Genomic DNA, 23,777 nt, shown 5'->3' on the forward strand with positions numbered 1-23,777 from the left:
AAATTTTTGAGCGTAAAAAAATAGTTCAGGTGAAGCTCTTCTAAAGGAACCAGTCCTTGTTACAGAAATGAGTTAAAGAAACCACACCAGCAGCAGCATTCGGTGCAAATCTAAATAAAGTGCTTCAGAATGGCTTCAAGTTCAGGTACTATGAAGCGTTCATTTACAAGTGTGTCCATCCTTCCAGATAATGTAAGTATTTGAGCGGTGTCGTATCCTAAATAATCAGAAATCTTAACATTGCACAAAGATATTATCTTTGATTACAGTCGTCCAATCAGTGGTCGACTTACATTAAAACAGCTTTATCACATCTTTACAAAATCAATATCTCACTTTTTTATATTTGGAAATTAAATTTTACAAATGGCATATCTTTTGAATAATTTTTCTAGAGTAACCAACAAGATGCCATCCGAATATTCAAAATCGATCCAGAGAAGGGAAAAATGATATTTTACGAAGATCCACTGAAGTTACTACTAAAAAACTCTAAGATCAAAAAGTACAAAGTTTGTGTCATTTCAGTCAATGGAAGCTACAGGACAGGCAAATCTTTTCTTCTCAATTTCTTTTTGCATTTTTTGAAGAAGAAGGTAAAGTTTTATATGATTAATACAACTTTTAATAATATTCCCTAATTTTTGTTTCCCGGGCCTAAGTTAATAATATTATTAATAATAATAATAACAAAGAATTAGCAACACTTATGAACTTAATCGAAGATATGACACCCTATTACACTTACATTCCATCTCCGTTCCTTGAAAATAACAAATACAAATTATACTGGGATCGCACAATACTTACAGACTTAAACATTACAGCTAACAGACCAGACATCATACTTATCAAAAAACACACGAACGAAGCCATTCTCATTGACATTGCTGTTCCTAACACAAACAATATTATTCAAACATACCACACCAAGATTTCAAAATATCTACAATTATCGATAGAAATGAAATCCATGTTGAATCTTAAAAAAATTTCAATTCTACCCCTAGTTATCTCTAATGTAGGTGTAGTTCCAAATAGCTTAGTTGAGAATTTAAAGTCTTTGCATTTGAATGATTCAATAATTGTCAAAATTCAAAAAGCTGTTTTGTTAGGAACATGTCATATTAATCAAGGTTTCGAGACACGGTGTAGTACGGTTGTGTTTCCAGTTATTGTGTGCAAACATAAGATAAGTACAAATTTATTATTAAATTTAAAAATCACGATACTTACTCATATCAGTAGTAAGTTCGCGTTTTCTTTTAACATTTAAGGAGATACCACCTGTACGTTATCATACTTTTTCTTGGTAACGCTCGCAGACTTTTTGTAAAATCGTGCTATAAATAACGCTCCACCAGGGTCCCCCTTCGGGGGAACAGTGTAATTGCAGCATTGTTTTACAACTCGTTACGGTGATTAAAAAAGTATAGACATAAAACTGCCTGTGAAATGTGCAAAATGTAACAGGAATGTTAATGTACGCCTCGAATCATACATATCCTGCAAAAAATGTAAATCAAACTTTCATCTGACATGTAGTGGTTTTGCTGACGAAGCCTACGAAAAACTGATAGAGCAAGATAAACTTTCAACCTGGGTCTGTAACTTCTGTAAATGTAACAACACTATGCAAAATGCCGCTGGCGTTGATGTCACGACTAAAGATGGTAATTCCGAAGATCTCAAACATAATAATATTAATTTACCTGTTGATCAGTTTACTAAATTAGTCGAAGCCATAGTACAATGTCAAGTAGTGCCATTAAAAGAACAAGTTGCTGAATTGGTAAATGAGGTTCAAAAACTAAGTACTCAAAATTTACAACTGCAGTCTGAAATTTCAAAATTAAGTAAAAGCATAGAAAAAAATAATACGCAGGAGTCAGAACATAATCAGGAAGTGTTGAATGTTAAAACAACTTACGCCGAATGTATTGCAAAAAATTCGCAGAACAAAGTAATAGTGAAGCCTAAAGATAAAACCCAAAATGTATCTAAAACAAAGAGTGATATACCTACTGAATAATGTAAATCCCATTGAATCGTCATTAGTTATAGGCAAAGTTAAAAATCTCAAAGATGGCGGTTTGTTACTTGGTTGTGAAGACATATCCAAATTTAAAGAAATTGCTAAAGAAAAGCTCTCGCAGAATTATAATGTGCGCGAAGTTAAAAAGATCCAACCTCGTATAAGAATTGCTGGAATCTCAGACACTATTCAAAAAGAAGATGTATTATCCTACCTTGTGAAACAAAATGAGTTTATTTTTGATAATGACACTACAGAATATGAAATGTTAAAATTTTATCCGGTAAAAAAAAAAGAGAAATCTTTCCAGGCTGTAATCGAAGTTGACATGTCTACTTATAAAAAGGCTGTTGCAGTTGGACATTGTTTAGTAGGTCTTGATACCTGTTCAATTTATAGTGCTATCGAAGTAACACGGTGTTTCAGATGCAATGGATATAACCACTCATCAACGAATTGTAAAAACAAAATTTGTTGTCCACGTTGTGCAAATGAGCATGTAGTTGGTGACTGTTCTGCTGAAAATTTGAAATGTATAAACTGCATCAACTTTAAAACAAAAAATGGAGATCTCATTATCGACGAAAATCATGCAGCCTGGGACTATAATAACTGTCATACATACCAACAGACTGTAAACAAACTCAAACACGATTTGTTTGGTTTGTCTTTGTAGCAATCAAATTTAAATGCATCTTCTTCTTTTACTACTTACGAGATGCAAAATATGCTTTCTCCAAATACAAATACAAATACCACTTTTAATATTAACATCTATTATCAAAATGTCCGAGGCTTAAACACGAAATTAGCGGAACTTTATAACTCAATTTTAGACTCAAATTATAATATAGTAGCGTTGACAGAAACATTTTTAAATGATACAGTTAGTAATTCAGAAATTTCTAATGAGAACTATGTTATATATCGAGCAGATAGAAAGTTCACAACCGATTGCTCGAGAGGTGGAGGAGTGTTGCTCGCAGTTTCCAGTTCATTTCCTTCATGTCTTGTCACCACACAAGGTATAGACTTTAATTCTGTATCCACAATTGATGTTTTGGTAGTAAAAATCACAATTGATCATTCTATCTTTTACATAATTTTAATATATATCCCGCCTCGTACAACTGCTAACGATGTAGATAATTTTTTCGAACTTCTCAGTTCTCTTTGCCTAAGTCTAGGTAGCAATATTCTAATTGTAGGTGATTTTAACATCCCAAACTACACAAATTATTTGAATAATTCTCAAGCTACCGATAGAAGAACGAATGCCTTAGTTAACTTTGTGCAAATTTCAAACTTTGTTCAATACAATAAAATACTAAATTTTAATAATAGATTACTGGATTTAGTCCTGTCAGACCAGATACACAGTCACGTGGATAAGGCACATGATGTATTACTTAAAGAAGATTCACACCATCCCAGCTTAGAAATCACAATTCCTATTAAACAAAAGTCTTCTAATAATAAACAAAAATGTATAAGAAATTCTGAATTCAAAACATATAATTTCCGCAAGGCAGACTTTAGAATTCTATATAACGATTTATCCAAAATTAACTGGTCTTTTTTAGAAAACTGTCGGGATGTTGACATTGCATGTGAGCAATTCTACACCAAACTGAATAGTATTTTCCAAGTTTCAGTACCGTTAACTAATCGATTTAAACAAAAGAAATTTCCTCCATGGTATAGTCATACAATTATTATTAGTAACATAAAAAAAAAGTTTAAGTTGTGGAAAAAGTATAAGCATCACAGAGATCAAAATGCTTACAATGAATTCAAAACCTTAAGACTTCAAATAAAAAATGAAATCTGTAAATCTCATAGAGACTATATACATAACATCGAAAATAAAATAAAAACTGATCCATCTCATTTCTGGTCGTTTATACAGAGTATAAGACAAGAGAACTATTTTCCAAAAATTATGACATATCAAAATACAGAGCTATTGGGTGCTAAACCTATTGTGAACACGTTGGCATCGTTCTTTCAGGAATCATATATTGAATCTGATTTTAATAATATGAAAACAGAGTCAAAAATTATTACCCCTAATATTCTTAATACAAATCACTTTAGCGAAGATGAAGTTTATAAAGCATTACGTAAAATTAAAAATAAATTCACTTCAGGTCCGGATCGAATCCCCGCTTTTATTTTGCGTGATTGCGCAAGTATTTTTGCCCATCCTCTGTCTCTAATATTCAATTTATCACTTACGGTTTGTAAATACCCTACTCTCTGGAAAGACTCCATAATATGTCCAATTTTTAAGAAAGGTGACAGAAAGCATATTGAGAACTATCGACCAATTACTTTGCTTAGTAATTTTTCTAAAGCTTTTGAGATCTTGTTGCACACAGTCATTATAAACCATGTTAATTCCTATATTTCTCCACTTCAGCATGGTTTTGTCAAGGGCCGTTCTGTTGAAACTAACTTATGTATGTTCACACAATTTGTGACAGAAAAATAAATATTGACGCAGGAACCCAAGTGGACACTATTTACATAGATTTCTCGAAGGCGTTCGACAGACTGGACCACTATAAATTACTTGACAAATTAAGCTCCTTTGGTTTTTCTGACAACTTAATAATATTTTTTGCTACTTATCTAACGGGAAGAAAACAACGTGTTATGTGTAGTGGTTATGAGTCAGCAGAAATTAACGTTACGTCCGGCGTACCACAAGGATCTGTTCTTGGGCCTCTATTCTTCAATCTTTTTGTAAATGATATTACAGATAATTTAACTTCACCGGCATTATTGTATGCGGACGACATGAAATTATTTAGAAAAATTACTAGCAGGGAAGATCAGTTAAAATTGCAAGCCGATCTACAGTTAGTTTGTGACAGAAGTAAACAATGTGGCCTCTCAATTAACTCTGCTAAATGTAATGTAGTTACTTTTTCACTAAAATCAAAAGTTTTAATTTTCGACTATGGTATTGATAATGTCCAGGTTTGCAGAAAAAATGTTATTAGAGATCTTGGAGTAACATTCGACGTTAAAATGACGTTTATTTACCACTACGAGCAAATAATGTCAAGTGCACTAAAAAATCTGGGGTTTATTATACGGAATTGTAGACAATTTCAGGACAATGAAACAATCAAGCCTCTATATTTTTCATTTGTTCGATCAAAGTTAGAATTTGCAAGCATAATATGGTCGCCTGGCTATAACATCCATACGGTGGCTCTGGAAAAGATCCAGAGACGATTTTTGAAATTTTTGTTTTTCTTGAGCTTTGGCCATTATCCTAACAGAGGTTACCCTCATGAAACGCTGCTTGATATGTTTAACGTAGAAAGTCTGGAGCAAAGGAGAGTTGCTTCATCACTAATATTTCTGCACAAATTAGTTACTGGTTCGATTGACTGTAGTAGTTTATTGGCAGAACTCGACTTCCATGTGCCAAGATTACATATTAGAAATAATGATACCTTCTATTTACCAACTGCGCGTATTAATTTACAAAAGTTCTTTCCTATTTTCACCATGTGTCGTAATTACAACTTATATCAAAATAATATAGATTTGTTTAACTGCAGCAACCGTCACATTAAGATGACCATATTAAGGTGAAATATCTCATTTTTGTGACAACTATACGTAGTGCAAATATTTCTGTCCCTGTAATTGGATTCGTCTGTAGGGGCAGTATACTAATAATAATAATATTAATAATAATAATAATATTGTTCGTAAGTTTCTCGAACAGTCTGATCATGTCAGTCAGATTAGATTAGCACCAGTAGGTCAGAGTAGTGTAGGTCACTTTTCATGTGATGCGCGAATAAATGGTCGGTAGTTACGCTAGACTTTTGGGGATGGGGTGAGATTAGAGAATAATAGCAGACTAATTTGTATGCTGTAATTCTAGAATCTCGAAAGTTGTTCTGTTAATCTAATCAATGCATATCATTACTTGGTATTAGTGCCCGTAATGATAGAAGTCTTGCCTGAATGCCGGTCATTTCCGGGTCAGTGGTGGGTCTTAATAATAATAATAAAAGTATTTGCATTTGAATGATTCAATAATTGTCAAAATTCAAAAAGCTGTTTTAATAATAATAATAATAATAATAATAATAATACCATTTATTGTAACCAACAGACACTAAGTCCAATTACAGGATACAATATGAAACAAACCACTTTCTTACATATAATTAGGAAACAAAAAAATAAATTAAGTAATTCTGAAATACAAATACAAATATTTTTAATTTAAATTAAAGAGTTTCTTGCATTCCCTAATAAATGACGGACAACTATGAGTAAATATATCTACATATTTTCAAATATTGTTATAATTCCTATACATAGTAAGTATAGGCGAGTACATATGCTGATTAGTCTTAGGTGTACTATAATCAAAGGTTAACATTAATCTAGATGTTGAACGAGGTACATGAAACTGCAATAGTCCAGTTAGAGATTCAGAAGTGAATATACAATTAACTAATTTGTACAAGAATACGACAGACATATAATTACGTCTTACTGCTAATGACACTTGATTAAACTCTTTTAATAATTCAGCTTGAGCACAATGTTGTGGTGGATATCTACCATATTTAACAAAATATAGGTGTTTAAAAAATTTTCGCTGTACTTTTTCTATTGTATTGATGTGTACATCATAATAGGGAGACCAAACAACTGAACAATACTCAAGCTTGGTTCGGACCAGTGCATAATACAAAACTAATAGATTATCAATATTACTAAAATTAGCCGTATTCCGTCTAATGAATCCTAGAAATTTAAGTGCATCATTTGAAATTTTTGTTATGTGTGGTATTAACGAAAGCGTAGTGTCTACTAAGACACCAAGATCACGTACACAAGACGATCTGGTTATAATTTCATTATTGATTGTATAAACAAAATTAATTGCAGTATTTTTTCGACTGATGGTCAATGACTGACATTTTTTTACATTAACAGATAATTTGTTGTTTTTGCACCAAACTAAAAATTTATTAACATTTTCCTGCAAAGTTAAACAGTCAGTTTGAGAGTTAATTGTATTTATGATTTTTAAATCATCAGCATACATAAGAAATGGACAACTAAAACAAGATTTTACATCATTTATATAAATATTAAATAGTAGGGGACCAAGGTTTGACCCTTGCGTCACGCCACTACTTACTGGAAATGTAAAAGAGCAGAAACCTTTATATTCGACATACTGGTAGCGATTACTGAAAAATGATCTAAATAAATCCAGTAAACTTTGGCACAAACCTAACCGACTGAGTTTACACACTAAAATTTCATGATCTACTATATCAAATGCTTTTGTCATATCAGTATAGATTATGTCAACTTGCATACGATTAGCAAGTGCATTTAAAACAATTTGTGAAAATTCACACAAATTCGTGCAAGTGGATCGACCTTTCACGAATCCGTGTTGTTCATTAATAACTTGTAACGAAAAATGACTATACAGAACTTTAGAAAAAATCATTTCAAACAGTTTTGCAAAATTACTGATTAGTGATATTTGTCTATAATTAGATACTAATTGTATGTTACCTGTTTTATAAACTGGAATGACTTTTGCTGTCTTCCATAAAGAAGGATATGTGGACGTATTTAAAATTAAATTGAACAAATAGCATAGCGATGACACCAACGCATCTATACAAGTTTTGATTAAAAATGCTGGTACATTGTCAGGACCCATGGTATAGTTATTTTTAAGTTTAGATGCAGCGTCAAGTATGTCTTTCTCACTTATTGAAAATCTATGTAATGTACTAGGATGCGAAGAGCTGCTACTGACTTCCTCGCATTTTGCACATGCACAGTCACTGTCACAAGCACTAGAGACGGTGAAAGCACTTCCAAAATATGATGCAAACGCATTCACGATATCTTGGGGATTAGAAAAATCAGTACCATTGTGGGACATCTTACCAGGAAGTTTTGTTAGGAAGATGTCATATTGTTCGTAAGTTTCTCGAACAGTCTGATCATGTCAGTCAGATTAGATTAGCACCAGTAGGTCAGAGTAGTGTAGGTCACTTTTCATGTGATGCGCGGATAAATGGTCGGTAGTTACGCTAGACTTTTGGGGATGGGGTGAGATTAGAGAATAATAGCAGACTAATTTGTATGCTGTAATTCTAGAATCTCGAAAGTTGTTCTGTCAATCAAATCAATGCATATCATTACTTGGTCATAGTACCCGTAATGATAGAAGTCTTGCCTGAATGCCGGTCATTTCCGGGTCAATGGTGGGTCTTAATAATAATAATAATAATGAATGCCGGTTATTTCCGGGTCAGTGGTGGGTCTTAAATAATAATTTATTGATACCAACAGGTAAAGAACCCAATTACATGAACCCTTATTCTAATAACATAATGTAATCAATTCTTGAGTAAACAAACAATAAAAAATACAATTCAAAGAATAACCAACTAAAACAAACACTAGATCTAAATGTGAATTTATAAAAACTAAGATAAATCCCGAATAAAAGAAGATATTCTCTTAACAGAATCGTGAAAAATGTCACAGTCATTTGTTACTTTATTGTATAAAGTGCACATTACAGCAATTGGTGACTTAGTTAAAACGTTAGTTCGTGATTGAGGTGTATAAAATAGCAAATGCTGACGAATATTACAACACCTTGGAACGATAAATTCAATTTAGAATAGTAATTCAGGGCAGTCGATGTTATTATTCAGCAGATTATATAGAAATCGTATCATTAAGATGTTACGCCGGACGCTAAGAGACGTGAAGTTAAATCTGGATAACAATTCAGTATGGTCAAGTCCTTAGGGTGGATAAAAACCATCTTGGATAAAAGCCAGGAATTTGAGAAATTTGCGCTGAATACTTTCTGGAGTTTTGCGATGTACTTCATAGATCGGGTACCAAACCACAGCACCATATTCCAATTTGGAACGAACAAGAGAACGGAATAAGATTTTCATCGTATGTTGAATAGAATAGAATAGAATAGAATAAATTTATTAGCATACAAAATACAATTTGTTTAGCCTCGTCCAGTAACAAAATGTACACACTTACATAACATATATTTACACACTAGACTAAAATATACACATTGTATAAACAAGTACAATCAAGTACCTACATAACAGTACTTCTAAAACAATCAATAAATGATCTGCCCCGCCGAAGACATCCTATATGTGAACACTAGCAAATTCCTCAATGTTATAAAACAATTTTTCATGCAAAATGGACTTAATCTTAGACTTAAATTTATAGGGCGTAAGACTTTTGACCGTGTGTGGTAATAAGTTAAACATTTTAATGCAAGTTACTTGTATGGAATTTTTTGTTTTTTCTAACCGATGGTATGGCATCATGAATTTATCTTTGTTACGAGTTGGGTAATCATGCACGTCTGAATGTTTAACAAAGTTATTTTGTTGTTCATATGCATATAGTAGTATATTATAAATATAAATGCAAGGAAGTGGCAAGATATTAAGTTTTTTAAAGAAGGGTTTACAATGTGCCCTCATGTCACGACAGTTTGATAGAACTCGGATAGCTTTTTTCTGTATAGAAAATATTCGAGTTGCGTTACTAGAATTTCCCCAAAGTATAATACCATAGCTTAGTAAACTATTAAAATTACTGAAATAAAATGTGCGAGCTATATCGCTGGAGCAATACAACATTAATTTTTTTATTTGGTATAATACTGAGTTCAGTCGTGGTGCCAGTACATCAATGTGTGGTTTCCATGTAAGTCTACTGTCCAATGTCAGCCCTAATAGTTTTCCTACATTCATAACATCAGTAGTGTTTGTTAAGTTAGATTTTAAGGAAAATATAACACATTGATTTTTCTCTTCATTTAAAACTAAACTATTCGATGCAAGCCATTCCTTTGTTTTTTGCTTACTGTGACTTTCCATTTTTTTAAGATCCTGAATGTTATCTGACGAATTGACGAGACTCGTGTCATCCGCAAATAATATACATTTTTGTGTATCTATATTTGCAGCAATATCATTGATATAAATTAAAAATAATATTGGTCCCAATACTGAACCCTGGGGAACTCCAATCTTCAATGTTTTGGGTAGCGATAATATGCTTTTTTCAGATACTACTTGTGTTCTATCTTTTAAATATGACGCAAGAAGTTCGTGGCATTTGCCTCTTACTCCATAATAATATAGTTTATTTAATAGGATGTGGTGGTTTACACAATCGAAAGCCTTTGATAGATCAAGCATCGTCGCGCAAGTGGCTTTGTTGTTTTCGATGTTAGACATTATAGTTTCTACTAGATTTAGGATAGCTAAAATAGTTGATTTGTTTTTTCTAAATCCAAATTGCTCACTAACAAACACATGATTATTTTCGAAAAATTGGACTAGTCTCTTTTTTAAGATTTTTTCAAATATTTTAGAAATAATTGGCAAAATAGATATGGGTCTGTAATTGTTAATGTTATTTATATCCCCTTTCTTATGTAATGCTATGGTTTTTGCAACTTTCAAGCAACTTGGAAATATGCCTTCGTCAATACATCTGTTTATTAGTACTGACAAGGGTTTAGCAATGGTGGGAGCTACAAATTTAATAACAGTCGAATTTAGGCCATACAAATCATTGCTAGTAGAAGATTTTAATTCATTGATGCTTTTTAAGATTTCGTTTTCATCAGTTTGCCAGAAGCAAATGGAATTTACTGGTGATTTGTTTAAGTTGTTAACAAAAGTGGAACTGCTTGTTTTTGCCGGTGGAATATTTGAGATTAGTTGGTTGGCAACCTTGACAAAATGTGTATTTAACTCTTCAGCTGTATGTAGACTTTGACGGGTGCTGTTACACTTTACATTTAGTTCTGATTTAATAAGTTTCCATACCGCTTTGCTTTTGTTTGAAGAAGCCAGGATGAAATCGTTGTTAGCTTTTTTTTTCGCTTCTATTAGTTTGTATTTATATTTAGATCTTAGTGATTTGTAAACATTATCTAAAGATTTTTCATATTGACGCACAATACCTAAGATTTCAATTTGTTTTCTCATTTGATGAAGTTCGTTATTGAACCATTTTATTTTATGTCGTCGATTCACATTTGTTGTAACTAAGTTTTCATTAAATATATCTACAAATCTTTGATGGAAGTAGTTAAACACCTCCTCTACTGATAGATTGTTATCATTAACATATGCAAAGTTTTGCTGCCTCAATACATTGACAAGTTTTTCACAGTTAGTGTTATTTATATTTCTACAGGTTTTTGTTCTAATAGATGGTATGTCTTTATTTTTATGTGATAAAAAATACAACATAATGCCTAAATGATCCCCAAACTTATCTGTTATCACCTTACCATGATGTTTGCTATAGAGATCCGTACATATGTTGTCATGACCGGTATTACTTTTAATGTTATATTTTGTTGGTTCATTTATAACTGTATGCAAATTAAAAGAAACAATAATATCTTTAAATTTAGTAGTATTGACAGAGTTCTCTAATAGATTAATATTGAAATCGCCGGTTAATATAATTTGGCATTTATAGTTTTTTGAAACATAATTTAGCGCCTCATAAAGTTTTGTAAAAAATATTTTTATCTCACTAGAAGGTGAACGGTAAATAACAATGATAATACAGTTTTCTTCCACTACCTGAATAGCGGTAACCTCAAATGACATTTCTTCACATAGGTGCTGAAGACAAACTTCGTTTGACATAATTCCTTTCCTCGTGTAAATAGCTACTCCCCCATGAGTTGAGATCTGTCTGCAATAAATGTTGGCCACATCGAAATTTGGAAAGCTGTAGAGCGCTGCTTCATCTTGGGAAAGCCAGTGTTCGCTAACACAGAAGTATTGGATATCATGTTCTTCAAGAAAGATTTCAAACATACACATTTTATTTCTGATGCTTTGACAGTTTATAAAGAAAAGTTTTGCGGTTTTGGCAATCGTTAATTGATTTTCAAAATTTTGTTGAATGTCCTTCCGATATGGAAAACACGATTTGTGATCAATAAAGTTTTCTCTCACCGACAAAAGGCAATTTTTGTCAGAGTAGTCCTGATGTAGTTTGTAATGTCGCAGTGGAGAATCTACTTGAGTTGTTCTGTCGAAAAAACCTAAAGCGTTTTACTAAAATATTTTTCGGCCAGGAGGTTGGCTCATATAATAAGGTCATCAATTCTTCGTCATGGTCAACACTTATTCTAAAACTTTTGCTGGTACCTTTACTGTTAAGTTCTATTACTTCAAAGTCATGATTTTGCCATTTTTGACCCACATAAGTTTTTACGTCGGCTTCAGTTGTCTTCTCGTTACATCTGCCAACGTACAACCAGATTTTCTTTTTTCTAGCTTGAAACGTCGAGTTTGATTCCACCGATCCCCTGATTTCGGCTCTGGGGTTCAGATCGTCGTTAACTTTTGGATTATGATTCTGATTAGCCGAACTTTTCTTTATTGGTTTCTTTTCCCGGCGTTCGTTTTGCTTATCACATGTTTTTTTCGTATCAATAATTGTATCCGTGGAGAAGACCGATTCACTGGATGTATCTAATTCTTGTAAATCACATTCCACATGCGGCAATTTGTCACTTTTTCTGATCACTGAGGCTTTTATCTCGCTATTTATTTCACATAAGGATGTAATTGTCGCTTCAAGTTTTTCAATCTTCTTTAAAAGAACTGCGGTTTCTGCTTTCACAATTTCTCGAATAGTATTGGATAAGTCTTTCACATTAACATAACGATCACCACTATTTTGGCGTGTTTGAGTCATTTTTACTTGGTATTTTACTTAAAATACGGAAAATGTAATAATAAGCGATTTATAAATAAGAGTTTTCGAGACAGAACGATAATAACACAATACATCATAATGGTGTGAATTATGAGTTTTTTTTGTAGGTACTTCTTTAAAGCCCTTGATTTTTCACGAAGACAGTTTAGAATATCACTAGAAAACCGTGGAGGATGATATTGACGGTGGCTACGTGAGGAGCAGAATTTAGGTATTGCCATATCGAATAATTCGTAAAGCTTTTTATACATTTATGAGCATGCCTCTTCTACGTCGTCGATAAAATCTAGAAATGACCAGTCAGTTTTAACCAAGAGATCATATAACAGAGAGTAATTTGCTTTTTTGAAATTATAGTTATTCGTAAGATTATTTATTTGGAAACGACGTGGCACTTGGAAAGACAAGACATTAAAGCTAATGGAGAGAGCTGGATGGTGCAAATCCTCGGTAACTAGAGGATTGCTTGATTTATCTACTAGGACACTAAAATTAGAAAACGAAAGATCTAAAATGAGGTTATTTTTGTTCAAAACATTATTATATTGACGTAATCCATGAAATTCTTTGAAGAGGTTTAACATTACACATGTCTTTTCTTTAGTATTTGATGTGTAAGTAGGGATATTGAAATCTCCTACGATTGTGGTTATGTTGTGGTTATAGGTGAACATTTCAAGTGAGTTAAAAGCCTCGAAAAACAATTCATATTCTGTAATTGAAGTTTTTGGGGGAATGTATAAAACAAATATAAGAAGTTTACGGTAATTACTTTCGTCAGTAACGTTAACACCGATTATATCAATATTTGGAACCACGTTGCCAATGGAAGATAGATCTAAATCTATGCAGCTAAAGGAATTTTTCACTGCAAGTAGAACTCCACCACCTCTTATTGCTACTCCAGTCGTACGATCCTTACGGAAGACACTATAATTATCAGGGAATAATTCACTACTTGTTATATCACAGTTTAACCAAGATTCACTTATTGCTATAAACTCAAAATCGTTTTCACATACCGAGTTATAAAAATTTGTAATCTTAGAGCGATATTATTGCAATTAGGTTCGGCTAATGGTTTAAATTATTATTAATAATTTTCGGAATACCGTTGTGTTAAATTCCTTTTTGACGTTTTTAAAGAATTCCATTTGTCGTGGCGTTTTATCATAAGATAGTGAGACGTTAGTATACTGTGCATAATTTTTTAAGTTTTTTGCGTTTTTGATGAAACTGTGGGAAGTCCACATCATCTCGTAATGAGATTTTGATTGGTCTGACTCATCGGCCAAGGCGATGAATTACCAAATTTTCGGCGTCTAATTGGGAAAAATTTGCTTTAGGATATCTTTTGTAACATTGGCATCTTCATCAGTTGCTTGAATATTGGTAAGAGAAGTTGGAGGAGGTTCAACTACACCGAACGTCATTAAATTACATTTTCTATTTTGTCGTTCTACAACTTCGTTCACATTATCTACAAAGCTAGTAGATTGTTGATTATTGACAGACATGGCAGACATGGTGACAAAAATGAGACAGGGATACAAACTTCACATTAAAGAAGTATTGTAATAGGGTCGTATTTTAGGAATATCGTGTAGATGGTAAAACGGTAATCGAACTTTGTCTAATCATCGTCACCAACGATATGACGGAAACATTTCAAAATTTTGCGTGCTAAATGCTATTTACTTTTTATACAACATTATACTCGCATACTTGTGTTCGGATTCGATCTTCTCATGGGCCAAGTTTTTCTTTATTGCTGAAGTAGGGTGACTTAAAAAATATAAATTAATGAACTTAAGTTCGAAGAAGCTGTGTTTGTTAGATTGTACTTCAGAAGCGAGGGAATTTCTCTATAAATAAAGTTAGGCCAATTTTCTATGGTGCGATGAAATTAATGTGGTACGATTAAAAACTGAACCAGAGTTGGCAATTAATTAACTAATTTTGCAACCACCCGATCTTTACCTCAAAAGTGTCTGCTGCCTTAATATTGTATTGTTTTATCTATTAAAAAAATTAAACTGTGTCTTTTTTTAAATGTAGTGATTTTCTTAAATTTGTATATTTCTCAGTGTCAAAGTGTGGAACAAGAATGGATGGATGTTAACGACACCCTAACTAGGGAATTTTATTGGCGAAAAAGTTGGCAGAGAGTTACAGATGGTATACTTATATGTCCGGAAATTTTTTTAACGGAAACAAAAGAAGGCGAAAAAGTAGAATCCTTCATTATGATTATCAAAAAAGAACATGTGGTTCTATGTTTTAGATTGCTATAATTTTGATGGACACTCAAGGAACATCTGATCACCAAACTTCTTATGATGAGGGCACTAAGATTTTTGCCCTCAGTGCATTAATTAGCTCAGTTCATATTTACAACATCCAGAACAGACTTGATTTCGAGCAGCTTGGAGTTCTACAAGTAAAGTTTTTATTTTTACTTGCGCACATTTCTTTTCTTTCTTTTTAGTTATTTACAGGATATGGGGCGATGTTTAGCGACAGCGAGAAGAAACCTTTCCAAGATTTGGTCATTTTGATTCGAGACTGGGTAAATCATGAAGCCTACGGTTTCGGTTTTGAAGGGGGCGAGAACTTATTAATTTCCACTTTCAAGGAACACGAAAAATCCAACTCACGTGAAATACAAAAAACTATTAGAGATAATTTTGCAAATGTTCAGTGCTTTCTTATGCCAAGGCCTGGGAGTAAAGTTGAGACAAAGGAATTTAAAGGCGATTTTAATAGTAATTATGGTTTTTGTTCGTCGGAGAAATTTTTTCTGAATCCACTTTTTAGAAATTAAGAAAATATTTCGCGATCATGTGAAAACCTTTGTTGAAAATATTTTAACGCCCGAGAATCTAGTACCGAAAAAGATTAATAATAAATTTGTTACGGTCGAAGAGTTATTTGAATTTATTCGTGGTTACTGGAGCTGTATTAATGAGAAAGATGAGTTATGCATTGAATCAGTTTACATGGTACGCGTTTGAAGTCCATGCTTTTTCAATAGTCATTTTGTATTTTTAGACAGCTATTAAGATTTCTCTTCAAGATCTTGTGAATGGAAAGGTAGAAGAATATAAGAAGCGTTTAGGGAGTTGTACAGATCAAACACAAGCCAACGATGAGAAAAGTGAGATTTTGAAAGAATTTGAAAATGAAAGGGAGATGAAGTTGGGCTCAAAAGAATTGCTAGAAAGTTTTAAAAAACAGCTTGCAGAGGTAAATATGTTCATTCACAAGCGGTCGACAAAATGCGGCCAACTTTTAAAAAGTTGGAAAATGAATAATTTTTCTCGGATTTGCTTTTTAAGTGGTCGGAAAGTCTCCTTTTTCCAACCTATAAATTGCAGGCAACTAGATTTTAAATGGGATTTAATTAATATATATTTCCAATGACAGTCAATAAATGTATTTTTAGACACTTGATAAGATGTATGATGACTTTCGCGTACTTTTCAACCACGAAAATCAACTAAAAAAGGATTATTTCACCGTTGTTAAAGAATGCAAAACTGCAGAAGAAGCTCAGGAAATGATCAAGACAAGGTTGGAGATATTTGAAAAAGAGAACTTGAACTGCAACAGGGAATTACGAGATCTTTTTAAGCAGCGCCTAAATGCAGTAAGTTATATATTTTCAGGGTAAATAATTGTTCAATTTAACTGAAATACGAGAAATTTATGTTAAACATAAGAGCACACGAAATGTATAGTCTTTCACAACAAATATTAACTGTGGCACTTGTGTATAAAGCGACTGTAATAAAAGTATTTTTAGACACTTGATAAGATGTATGATGACTTTTGCGTACTTTTCAACCATGGAAATCAACTAAAAGACGATTATTCCACCGTTGTTAAAGAATGCAAATCTGTAGAAGAAGCTCAGGAAATGATCAAGACAAGGTTGGAGATATTTGAAAAAGAGAACGTGAACTGCAACAGGGAATTACGAGATCATTTTAAGCAGCGCCTAAATGCAGTAAGTTATGTATTTTAGGGATAAATAATTGTTTAATTTAACTAAAATACGGGAAATTTATGTTAAACATAAGAGCATACGAAATGTATAGTCTTTCACAACAAATATTAACTGTGATACTTGTATATAAAGCGATTGTAATAAAAGTATTTTTAGACACTTGATAAGATGTATGATGACTTTTGCGTACTTTTCAACCATGGAAATCAACTAAAAGACGATTATTCCACCGTTGTTAAAGAATGCAAATCTGTAGAAGAAGCTCAGGAAATGATCAAGACAAGGTTGGAGATATTTGAAAAAGAGAACGTGAACTGCAACAGGGAATTAGGAGATCATTTTAAGCAGCGCCTAAATGCAGTAAGTTATGTATTTTCGGGATAAATAATTGTTTAATTTAACTAAAATACAGGAAATTCATCTTAAACATAAGAGCATACGAAATGTATAGTCTTTCACAACAAATATTAACTGTGGCACTTGTGTATAAAGCGACTGTAGTAAAAGTATTTTTAGACACTTGATAAGAAGTATGATGGCTTTTGCGTACTTTTCAACCATGGAAATCAACTAAAAGACGATTATTCCACCGTTGTTAAAGAATGCAAATCTGTAGAAGAAGCTCAGGAAATGATCAAGACAAGGTTGGAGATATTTGAAAAAGAGAACGTGAACTGCAACAGGGAATTAGGAGATCATTTTAAGCAGCGCCTAAATGCAGTAAGTTATGTATTTTCGGGATAAATAATTGTTTAATTTAACTAAAATACGGGAAATTTATGTTAAACATAAGAGCATACGAAATGTATAGTCTTTCACAACAAATATTAACTGTGGCACTTGTGTATAAAGCGACTGTAATAAAAGTATTTTTAGACACTTGATAAGATGTATAATGACTTTTGCGTACTTTTCAACCATGGAAATCAACTAAAAGACGATTATTCCACCGTTGTTAAAGAATGCAAATCTGTAGAAGAAGCTCAGGAAATGATCAAGACAAGGTTGGAGATATTTGAAAAAGAGAACGTGAACTGCAACAGGGAATTACGAGATCATTTTAGGCAGCGCCTAAAAGAAGTAAGTTATATATTTCCAGGTTAAATAATTGTTTAGTTTAACTAAAATACGGGAAATTTATATTAAACATAAGAGCATCATACGAAATGTATAGTCTTTCACAACAAATAGTAACTGTGGCACTTGTGTATAAAGCGACTGTAATAAAAGTATTTTTAGACACTTGATAAGATGTATGATGACTTTTGCGTACTTTTCAACCACGGAAATCAACTAAAAAAGGATTATTCCATCGTTATTAAAGAATGCAAAACCGTAGCAGAAGCTCAGGAAATGATCAAGACAAAGTTGGAGATATTTGAAAAAGAGAACGTGAACTGCAACAGGGAATTACGAGATCATTTTAAGCAGCGCCTAAATGCAGTAAGTTATATATTTTCAGGGTAAATAATTGTTTAATTTAACTGAAATACGGGAAATTTATGTTAAACATAAAAGCATACGAAATGTATAGTCTTTCGCAACAAATATTAACTGTGGCACTTGTGTATAAAGCGACTGTAATAAAAGTATTTTTAGACACTTGATAAGATGTATGATGACTTTTGCGTACTTTTCAACCATGGAAAACAACTAAAAGACGATTATTCCACCGTTGTTAAAGAATGCAAATCTGTAGAAGAAGCTCAGGAAATGATCAAGACAAGGTTGGAGATATTTGAAAAAGAGAACGTGCACTGCAACAGGGAATTAGGAGATCATTTTAAGCAGCACCTAAATGCAGTAAGTTATGTATTTTCGGGATAAATAATTGTTTAATTTAACTAAAATACAGGAAATTCATGTTAAACATAAGAGCATACGAAATGTATAGTCTTTCACAACAAATATTAACTGTGGCACTTGTGTATAAAGCGACTGTAGTAAAAGTATTTTTAGACACTTGATAAGAAGTATGATGACTTTTGCGTACTTTTCAACCATGGAAATCAACTAAAAGACGATTATTCCACCGTTGTTAAAGAATGCAAATCTGTAGAAGAAGCTCAGGAAATGATCAAGACAAGGTTGGAGATATTTGAAAAAGAGAACGTGAACTGCAACAGGGAATTACGAGATCATTCTAAGCAGCGCCTAAAAGAAGTAAGTTATATATTTCCAGGGTAAATAATTGTTTAATTTAACTAAAATACGGGAAATTTATGTTAAACATAACAGCATCATACGAAATGTATAGTCTTTCACAACAAATATTCACTGTGGCACTTGTGTATAAAGCGACTGTAATAAAAGTATTTTTAGACACTTGATAAGATGTATGATGACTTTTGCGTACTTTTCAACCACGAAAATCAACTAAAAAAGGATTATTCCACCGTTGTTAAAGAATGCAAAACTATAGAAGAAGCTCAGGAAATGATCAAGACAAGGTTGGAGATATTTGAAAAAGAGAACGTGAACTGCAACAGGGAATTACGAGATCATTTTAAGCAGCGCCTAAATGCAGTAAGTTATATATTTTCAGGGTAAATAATTGTTTAATTTAACTGAAATACGGGAAATTTATGTTAAACATAAGAGCATACGAAATGTATAGTCTTTCACAATAAATATTAACTGTGGCACTTGTGTATAAAGCGACTGTAATAAAAGTATTTTTAGACACTTGATAAGAAGTATGATGACTTTTGCGTACTTTTCAACCACGGAAATCAACTAAAAAAGGATTATTCCACCGTTGTTAAAGAATGCAAAACTATAGAAGAAGCTCAGGAAATGATCAAGACAAGGTTGGAGATATTTGAAAAAGAGAACGTGAACTGCAACATGGAATTACGAGATCATTTTAAGCAGCGCCTAAATGCAGTAAGTTATGTATTTTCGGGATAAATAATTGTTTAATTTAACTAAAATACAGGAAATTCATGTTAAACATAAGAGCATACGAAATGTATAGTCTTTCACAACAAATATTAACTGTGGCACTTGTGTATAAAGCGACTGTAGTAAAAGTATTTTTAGACACTTGATAAGAAGTATGATGACTTTTGCGTACTTTTCAACCATGGAAATCAACTAAAAGACGATTATTCCACCGTTGTTAAAGAATGCAAATCTGTAGAAGAAGCTCAGGAAATGATCAAGACAAGGTTGGAGATATTTGAAAAAGAGAACATGAACTGCAACAGGGAATTAAGAGATCATTTTAAGCAGCGCCTAAAAGAAGTAAGTTTGTTTCAGGGTAAATAACATAATTTAATCTGAATCACTTGATGAAAGGAAAATTATGACAAGCATTAAAGCACATAGGATTTATAATCTTTCAAAACAAATAATTGTGACACTTGTGTATAAAGCGACTAGTAACAATAGCTATTTATGGTATAAGTGAATACAAGTGAATTTTATCCAACGAAAAAACAGTTTAGCACACGAGGCGAAGCTGAGTGTGATAATGTTTTTGAGTGGATAAAATTCGTTTATTCACGTGTATCATACAAGATTTTTTCCAATTTCGCAAAATTCTTCAAAAAATGTATTGTTTAGGTAATCCATATACATAAATATTAATTGTACTATTACTAATATGATGAACATTTGAAAAAGGTAAATTGCCTAAGCTGCCTGTACTTTCGTCACGATCAAATTCAAACGATGCTCCTGGACTTTCATTAGGATTGTTTTACAGGAGGTGGACTATCGAGCGTTGCAAATTTTAGTTGAATATCCACACATCCATAGCGACGAAAATTTCAGTGGTAGTGCAAATTTTTAGTTTTTTTACTTTATTCGTTGTCAATGACAGTGTGAATAAAGTGTTGCTATAAACATTTTATTCATCCTTTCGATTAAACTATACGAGATTTAACATACAAAATGAGTATTTTATTAGTAGAAATTGGAAAAAATTATTTTTAGTCAATTGATAAGATGCAAACCGATTTTCTCATACGTTTCAACCATGTAAATCAACAAATAAAGAAATACTCCAAATGTTTGAAAAAATGCGCAACTTTAGAAGAAACCAAGAAAATGAAGATATATATTTGAAAGAAAGAATTTGAACTGCGATGGGGAATTACGAGATTATTTTGAGCAGCGTCTAGATACAGTAAGTTTCTTCTGTGAAAATAGTTATACAGTGCATCTTTTTTAAAAGTGGCCATATGGATTCCCATGTTAAATTTTATACCCCATGTTAACTTATGTTTGAGTAAAGATTCAGAACTGAAATTTTTACTGGATGTAACTTGGGTTATCTTTTGTCGATTTTATTAAAAGTCATGTTTTAAATTAAAGGACATTTCTTTAAAAAAATTAAAACATTTGGATATTTTTGTCGCTAATATTGTAGGCAGCCATGTAAAAACAGACATTTACCTGACGTTTCTAAACTTTGATTACTCGCTCAATTACTGGTTTTTAGTAACCGAAATTCGTCAACATGCCGCAATACATAATTAAAGAAAAAGTAGAAATAGTCACTGATAGATACATTAAAGCCTTATCGACAACAGAGAAATTCCGCAAAATTTTGCTGCAGCATTCCCACATCGTTCCATACCCGGCAAGAGCACAATTTAAAAATTTTGTGGCAGATTTATAAATACAGGTTTTTTTCGATCTTGGACATTAAAAACGCAATTTCAGTCAAATTATCTGTTATTATCTTCATTTATATTTGAATTCCGTCATTTTGTTTCTTCTCTAAAAACTGTAATCAAGGTATTTAATGATTAAATCAAAATTATGCTGTCAAAAATGACAAGTTAAAATGATAAATCAAAACCGTCTGTGATGTACCAAACTTTTTTAATCAAAATAATTTTTATTTTTTAAAGCACAAATTAGCAAATTACTGCAAAAAGTGGTAGTGAAAATTAAAGTAGAACCCGAAGGTTATTTTCTCTGCAAAAATCATCTCTGGGTTTTCACCCTAACAAAAGTTAACATGGGATCTAAAATCTAACATGGAAATCCCTATGGCCACTTTTAAAAAAGATGCACTGTATAATTTAATCTGGAATACTTGAATAAAGGGAATTTATGTTAAATATAAAATCATCCGGAAGGTATAATCCTTTATAACATATCATTTTGACATTTGTGTGTAAAGCAGCTATAATAGGAGTATTTTTAGGGTCTTAAAAATGTGTATAATGATTTTTTCATACTTTTCAACCATGTAAATCAGCTAACAGAGGAATATTGTGAAAGTATTAAAAAATACAAAACTTCACTGGAGGCTTCGCAGGGGGTGAAAGAAATTTGTAGTATATATGAAAATGACAGCACATACTGCAAGAATAAATTTCGAAATCATTTTAAGAAACGTCTAAATGTAGTAAGTGTTTATCAGTGCAAATAATTATATGTATGTATAATTTAATATGGGACACTTGAAGAAATGAAAAGAACGAAGATAATTTTGACACTTGTATATAAAACGACTATAACAAAAGTATTTTAGTTCCTTTCGGACGTGTTGGAGAAATTTAGGATGACCGATTATCTAAAAAAGCAATACTCCATGCTTATTAACGAATGCAGCACTTTAAAAGAAGCCGATGAAAAGTTGGAGCGAATTTTGCTTGAATTTGAAAGAAATAACTTGAATTGCGAGGATGAATTACGAAATACATTGAAGATACATTTGATGGAAGTATATAACTTTTTTCGTTAAAGTAAACAATATAGTAATTTAATAAATTGCAATTCTAGGAATGTTTCAAAATATATAAAAGGAGCAAAGAGAAAATTGAAATGAAGCATGTCGATTATGTTTCTAATAATATTGAACACTGGGCTGGAACCAGTTTAGGAGTTCTTGGGGCAGTTGCTGGTGGAGTAGTAGGTGGTCCCATAATGAGCCTTGTTCTGTTTGGAGCTGGTAAATCTGTGGGAGGTGGACTCGGTCTAATTTCACGTGGAGTTGGAGCATTTGCAGTAAAACTAAGAAATTATAACAACGAGGCTGAAGAAGAATAATCTTCGTACTCTAAATAAGAAATATTTTCCAACTGACATCATTTTGCAGAGTAATGAGTTATTTGGGGGTATGTTGCCCATAGCAAGAGAATTTTTTATGTAGTTTCTTTTTAATCTTCGATTATATATTTTTTCTGTATTTCTTGGTAATGATTACATAGCCTTGAATAGCAAACAAAAACTGTTATTTTAGATTTATTAGATTTGTCAACTGGTATTTCCTATTTGCATATATTTTTTTATCATTGATATTAATATAACTAGTTTATCCAAGCGAATTTTATTTATCACGAACAATATACACGTGAAAAAACACACACGAGACTTTCAGTTTTCCCAAACGATCAACAGAAATTTAGTTATTCAACATGCCGTTGAACTTAACTTTTACAGCAGATTGAGATCTTCCATCGCACACAGTAACACAGAACCAAGAAACTGGTATTACATTTACTGTAACAGGCAAGAACCAACAACATACATGCTAAATTAAATAAAAAAAATGGTCTAAAGGGTTTAGACAGTACTTCCCTCGCTGTCGGAAACTTGACCACTGCATGCCTATTGTAGTTTTTTTTCTCATTACATTTTTGTAGTGGGAATTTAAAAAAAAATTGCGATGACGTCATCAACATTTTTACAAGGACACGTATATCAGTTGAGATAGATGTAGTGTAATACTAAGAATAATATTATTGTATCCCCAAATTTTCGGGAAAATGAATTGGGTCGTTTTGAATATTGATTTGTAATAATCAATAAAATAACGAAATAATTTACTCACGTATACGGCGCCGGCGTGTACTAGGAGAGGCAACTGAAAATGGTTTATGTATAAGCATTCTTAATTTAAGACGACAAGCGTAACATAGCATACGTGAGAGTCAAACA

General features: G+C 32.3%; 1 protein-coding gene across 4 annotated transcripts; it reads left to right on the forward strand.

The window, feature by feature from the left end:
- Nucleotides 1-39: 39 nt before the first annotated feature.
- LOC135137443 (centromere protein F-like) lies at nucleotides 40-23,159 on the forward strand. Of its 4 annotated transcripts, XM_064067095.1 has the most exons (21): nucleotides 40-192; nucleotides 396-596; nucleotides 14,956-15,099; nucleotides 15,153-15,308; nucleotides 15,357-15,633; nucleotides 15,686-15,870; nucleotides 15,920-16,114; nucleotides 16,314-16,517; nucleotides 16,674-16,877; nucleotides 17,034-17,237; nucleotides 17,394-17,597; nucleotides 17,754-17,957; nucleotides 18,117-18,320; nucleotides 18,477-18,680; nucleotides 18,837-19,040; nucleotides 19,200-19,403; nucleotides 19,560-19,763; nucleotides 19,920-20,123; nucleotides 22,039-22,242; nucleotides 22,369-22,560; nucleotides 22,620-23,159. In XM_064067095.1, the coding sequence occupies exons 1-21, from the start codon at nucleotides 130-132 to the stop codon at nucleotides 22,884-22,886; spliced, it is 4,128 nt and encodes a 1,375-aa protein (XP_063923165.1). In that variant the 5' UTR covers nucleotides 40-129; the 3' UTR covers nucleotides 22,887-23,159. The 4 variants fall into 4 exon arrangements, 3 of the variants coding, with proteins under 3 accessions (XP_063923165.1, XP_063923166.1, XP_063923167.1); XR_010281808.1 differs by lacking the exons at nucleotides 22,369-22,560; nucleotides 22,620-23,159 and adding an exon at nucleotides 20,817-21,009 and having other exon boundaries at nucleotides 22,039-22,112; XM_064067096.1 differs by lacking the exon at nucleotides 22,039-22,242.
- The last annotated feature ends 618 nt before the right edge of the window (nucleotides 23,160-23,777 follow it).

Source organism: Zophobas morio, unplaced genomic scaffold, assembly GCF_036711695.1.
Source record: "Zophobas morio isolate AGI-343-1 ecotype UQ-CSIRO unplaced genomic scaffold, CSIRO_AGI_Zmor_V1 ptg000029l, whole genome shotgun sequence".
Classification (NCBI taxonomy): Eukaryota; Metazoa; Arthropoda; class Insecta; order Coleoptera; family Tenebrionidae; genus Zophobas; species Zophobas morio.